At 36.1% G+C, this 6,018-nt stretch overlaps 1 protein-coding gene across 1 annotated transcript; it reads right to left on the bottom strand.

Annotated features, from left to right (window-relative positions):
* LOC102761878 (olfactory receptor 51A7) lies at positions 1 to 1,022 on the bottom strand. Its single transcript, XM_006762351.1, has one exon. It carries the CDS (start codon positions 991 to 993, stop codon positions 55 to 57), a length of 939 nt encoding a protein of 312 aa, XP_006762414.1. The 5' UTR covers positions 994 to 1,022; the 3' UTR covers positions 1 to 54.
* Between the last annotated feature and the right edge of the window lie 4,996 nt (positions 1,023 to 6,018).

Raw genomic sequence — 6,018 nt, 5'->3', positions numbered from 1 at the left:
AAGTGCCCATAAATACTTACTGTTTGATAATTTATTACCTCAGTATTCAAGTTCTTATCTCCTACCTGTGGTCAACAACTTCCCCAAGGCCTTCTCCCAGATTTGTTGAGTCTTTACACAATAAACTATGGGGTTCATTAGGGGTGGCAGCAACAAGAATATATCTGCAATAAGGATTACAATGAGGGGGCTTTTGTGTTGGGCAAAACGGTGCATGGCAGCCAGGGTGATGATGGGTACATAGAAAATGAGCACAGCACAGATGTGGGAGACACAGGTATTGAGGGCCTTGAGTCTCTCTGCCAGAGATGCAATGCTGAGTACAGTCTTTAAGATCATTATGTAAGAAAGAACAATTAATGCCAAGTCCAGCATAGTACAGAGAGCAACAAAGAAGCCGTAGATCACATTGATCTTGTTGTCAGAGCAAGCCAGCTTCATGGTATCCTGATGCAGACAGTAAGAGTGAGAAAGGAGATTCTTCTGACAATATTTTAGCCTCCTTAGAGTGAAGGGGAATGGAAGAACCAAGAGAAGGCTCCTGGTGGCTAAAATCAGTCCCAGTTTAGCAACTCTGTTGTTAGTGAGGAGAGAAACATATCTCAGGGGATTGTGGATGGCAAGAAAACGATCCAAAGACATGACCAGAAGCACTGAAGATTCCATGACAGTAAACCCATGGATGAAGAATTCTTGAGCGAAGCAGGCATTGTGTGAAATTTCCATGGCATTAAATAAGAAAATTCTCAGCATGGTAGGAAGGGAGGAAAATGACAGGCCCAGGTCAGAGATGGCCAACATGGCAAGAAAATAATACATGGGCTCGTGAAGTGAGGGCTCTGTCTTTATGATAAAGAGAATGGTGCTGTTGCCTATGATGGCAACCAGGTACATGAGGCAAATGGGGATGGAGATCCAGATGTGGGCATGTTCCAGTCCTGGGATTCCAATCAAAAGAAAAAGCTGGACTTCAGAGTTATTGAAAATAGACATGAGTGGAAATATGAGCTCTTTATCCAGATCTGAAATCACATAAACAAAAACAGTCACACTTTTAGATAAAACTTAGTGTGGTAGGAATAAGTAGCTCATTTATGTACTGTATTTAGAGACATATTTTTCCATTCTATTAATAAAACGCAATTTTCAACATTTCTTAGAAGTCCATAAACATGTTTATGTTCTCCAACATGGGAATTTCACTTACAACAATTTATCTTAAGGTGGTAGTTTTCCAATATTTTATCCAAATATGAAAATCGTTTCAAAACAGGGCTCCTTTGGTTAAGTCAGTGACAGGCACTTAGAATCTTACCCTCTCTTTTCCCACATGATCTTCAGTAGTTCTCTTTTGGTTTCATGACAAAATCCCTAACTTCTTGGAAGAAAGTTTAAAAATAATAGTCTAAGGAAATAATCAGAGATCCTTGAAAACACCTACACTATGGTAAATAAGTATTTAAATGCTAGAAAGTACATGTATAGACTAAGTTTTACAATTATGAGGTAGGTATTTATTATCTATATTTTATATATGAGTATAAACACCATTCTAGGCTCAATAAAGCACAAACATAAAAATATTAATATTAATTATACAATATTTTTCCAAAAGAAGTGGGAGAAAAGGAGCACAGATACACCTTTGGGAGTTATGCATCCTTATTGTCTTCATGTTTGTACTCCTTCATGAAATGGATAGTTCCTAGCTCAAGCACCTATGAGCCACACTTCAGGTTATCATTTTATTATCTCAAGGGAAAGTGTTGAAGCCATACAATCTTAGCTCTCTTGAGCAAATTATATTTTATCTCTGAGCAAATTAGGAAAAGAAATTCTAAGTGAAAGAAATTCAAATGACTCCATTTCTCGTTATAACGTAAAATTTTTCAATACACCTACATATTAAATTAAACCCTGATTTTATTGTGAATTGAAATTATATTTTATAATTCTTTAGAGAATAACCAAGAAAAATGTAATGCATAACAAGCAGACCTTGACTGATATTTGATATTTTAGGGGTACTGTCTACACAGATCTGGGTGTTGTTTTTTTTAGCTTGTAAATGAAACTGCATCTGCAAATGGAGTTTGTCATGACTTTTTATCTCTTATCATGTCAGCAAATCAAATGCCAAGCCCAGAGAAGGTGTATTTTGGATGGTAGCAGATTTTCAATTACCAAGAAAATCATTTTGTATATAAGCTGTCAGAATACCTATTTAACAAATTTTATTCTAACCCTTCTTTCCTAGGAATCATAAGAGAAGTTCTCATTTTCACAAACACTTAATTTTTACTTTATTTTATTTTCATCTTTGGCAGATGGATATTTACTTAGTTCTTCCAGGGAATATTTCTGTCATGCATATTTATTACGGTAGTTTCTACACTGTTTTATAATGTATTGTTTTTATGTATCTCTACCCAACACAACCCCACCACCGCCATATATACTGACTGCCAAATACTCCAAAGCAGAGATAAGATTTTATTTATATTCATATATCTGTCATCAACATAATTTCTCAGCAAACATACAAAGAATGAATGTGAGTGAAAAAAAAAAGTGTAAGACATGTGGAGTCATCTCTTAGTGCCTTCTCCCTTTCTTCTGTGATAGTACCCACGGGATATTTATGCTCACTCGACTCACCAACATTTTCAGTGATAAACTTGACATTACACAAAGTTTGCTTTTGGACATGGAGTCTCAACTTCAGGAGAAATAACCCTACAGAGCTGTCAGGTCAGAAATATTGACATGAAGTTGGTATCTGAATTCACGAAAGTAGATGATATCACCCAGGAAAATGTACGAAACACAAAATTTAAATTTCAGTTAGAATTATGAGGAGTAGCAAGATTGTACAGAGCATCTTGCCCAATCCATCAACATGGGAGAAAATCTAGGAGAGTGGATGGAGTGGGTATCAGAGGAGAGAGTATTCCAAGGAGGTTAGTCGTCAGATCTAACATCACCCAGATCTCTTAGACTTTCCATTCCTTAAGTTAAAGAAATGAGCCCTCAAGTCTGATGCAAAAACATCTAGGTATAAATTTTAGCTTGGCACTGGATTTGGATAAGCTGCTTAGGCCTCCAAGAAGATATTTGCTCTTCTGTTAAATACTGGAGAAAACAGTATCTATCTAAAACAGTAATTTTATATACTATTAGAAATGATTTAACATAATTAAGACAATCAGTCAATAGCAGTGCTGATTAATTATTTCAACAAAAATTCCGTAAAAAATCATTCCCACATCAAGTCCTAGATTGCGTTAAGAGGGATTTTTTCTTCTTTAAATTGACAATAAGACTTTCCTTTTTTTGTTACACTATCAAGTAAATGGGACTCTACTGCTGTCAGAGTTAATAAAATCCTTTTTAACCTTCAGGCCATGCAATCCTATCTCCACTTACACACACACACACACACACACACACACACACACACACACACATGCCACTTTCTCTTCCTCCCCATAGTCATTTCTTCAGAAGAAAACTGTTTGACAAAGCCATAGGTTTAAGTTTTCACAGGGATTTTCAGCTACTACACTTACCAAAACTTGAGACAAATGTGTCTCAATAGGTCAATATGCTCAATATGTCTCAACTTTGACTTCCACCTTATAAAGATGTACCTCTTCCTCTTGCCCTCAGGGTTGTAGACCCTCGGGAGAAATAGAAATCAGCCTGCTCCCTGGGATCTCTGAATGAGTTTACAGAGGAAGTGTTGGGCTGAATGTGTTAACTCTTTGGTATCCAGGATCCCCAGCTGGAGCTAGAGATGAGGTGTAATGCAAAGCAATGGGAAAACTACTCAAGTGAGAGGTAGAAATCATATTGATCAAGAAAGCTTGACATGTAGCATTCATAGAGATTATGTAATATAGTTAAGAGAGAAAAATATTTTAGTTTCAGTTTGAGGTCAGACCACTTTATTTCACCTCAGTTTAATTAGCCACAAAATGGAAATCATAATACACAAGTATCAAATATTCATGCAAGCATCTTACAAACTACAGAATGGCTTACTAATTATTCCATTTATTCCTTTGAATGTTTGGCAAATGCCATTGAAATAGACATGTCCTGCCACTTAGTGCTGGGTTTCCAAACAGGTATCCCAAAATTACATGCCTTCTATACTGTATATTGCATTCACTAGAAGCTATTTAAATGCTATCTTCGGGGTTCATTATATCTTTATAATTATACTAGTCCTATATTGTGGTTCAATATCTAAATTAAATAATAGTTACTGAAGGTTATGAAGTGATATGATATTTTGATGATAATATTGTGTGTGTGTGTGCACGTGTGTGTGTGTGTGTATCAGTGGCATGGCTCAGTGGTTGAGCGTCAACCTATGAACCAGGAGGTCATGGTTCAATTCCTAGTCAGACCATATGCCCTGGTTGCAGGCTCCATCCCCAGTGTGGGTGTGCATGGTGCAGCCAATTAATGATTTTCTCTCATCATTGATGTTTCTATCTCTCCTTCTCCTTCTCTAAAATCAGTATATATATATATATAACTTTATATATATATAAAGTTACTTACTTAAAGTTTTGTCTGAATAATGCAGTTGCATCATACATTAATAAAAAACAATGATATTTGATAAAATTCAAAAGTATAATTTAAAAAGTTATAGCCAGGCTTAAATACAAGATGCACATCCATCTCTGTGAATAAGAAGGGAACAGAAATTCACAACATTGAGCAGGGATAAGCCTACTCATTGCTGGGTTTCATGTCTGGATAAGACAATCAATTATCATCTGAAAAATGAGGTTAAACATTCTCCATGAGACATGAGAGCGTCTGAACCAAAATGACTTCTTAAAAACCAGAATGGGCCATTCTAGAGGATATTTTTGCTGGCCATCCTGTCTTCTTGTGACTTAACAGTTTATTATAAGACAGTCAGACTTCCAGCTGCCAATATCTGCTTCCCTTTAAGTTAGAGTCTCGATGGGTATGCTCTGCATATACACAGCATTGCAAAGTGCTTGAGATTCAAAAGGAATGAGCAAAGCTATAGCAAAGAAGATAAAACAGATGGGAAATGAAGAAACAAAACAATGATGGACATAAAATAAATGTATTAATAATTATCTTAAATATACTTGATTAAAGACCTCAATTATAATATAGCATTTGTCACACTGAGTTAAAAGGCATGCTGATTATAAAAGTTGCACATGAACTATAATGACACAGGTTAAAAGTAAAAAGATATGTCATGTATGCAGAAGATATGCCATACATACCAACATGTATGGTGAATGTAGCCATATTATTATCAGAGCATATGAAATTTAAAGCAAGCCATATTACCAAAGAAAAAGGAGAGATTTTGCAAAGATAAAAGAACTCATAGCAACCTTAATGCTTTACATGTAATAGGAAAGTTTCAAAAAACACAAAGAAAAAGTAACAACTAAAAAGAAAAAGACAAATTCATAATCAGATTTGGAGATTTTAACACTTCCATCTGTTGAATGCTACTTGGTTACATATGTAAGTAAAAATCATTTGAGCTGGTCTCTTCAGATTTCTGCATCATACTATAAGTAAGTTACATCTTAATAATAAAGGGGGAAATCATCATTGATTATAAGGGAATAAAAAGAAACAAAGATGGTGAACCTAATCTAAAATGTCAATTTATTTGGAATGAAATTATTTCTCGGTCGGCTCAGCTGCTTTCCCTAATCTCTGGGGCAGGGCAGGATCTCCTTATATGTTCAGGACTCTACAATCTGAGTTAAAACCATGGTCCTAAACCAGGTCCTCTGCTGGGAATCTCTTGGATATTCCTTAGGGAAATAACTTCTTTAGAGAGGGCCGCAGAGCTGGGGAATTGGTGTCCCATGAGTGCAAAGCTCAGAAGACAGCTCCAGGAGCCTGGGACCTGTAAATAAAAGTGTCCCAGAAGCTTGGGCACAGAAGCTGAGCAGCCTCTAGCCTACAGTCATTTCTGTTTCCCTCTGTGGTGAAATG

This window comes from Myotis davidii, unplaced genomic scaffold (genome assembly GCF_000327345.1).
Source record: "Myotis davidii unplaced genomic scaffold, ASM32734v1 scaffold58, whole genome shotgun sequence".
In the NCBI taxonomy this organism is placed as follows: Eukaryota; Metazoa; Chordata; class Mammalia; order Chiroptera; family Vespertilionidae; genus Myotis; species Myotis davidii.
This window is presented reverse-complemented; position numbering and strand designations above follow the sequence as displayed.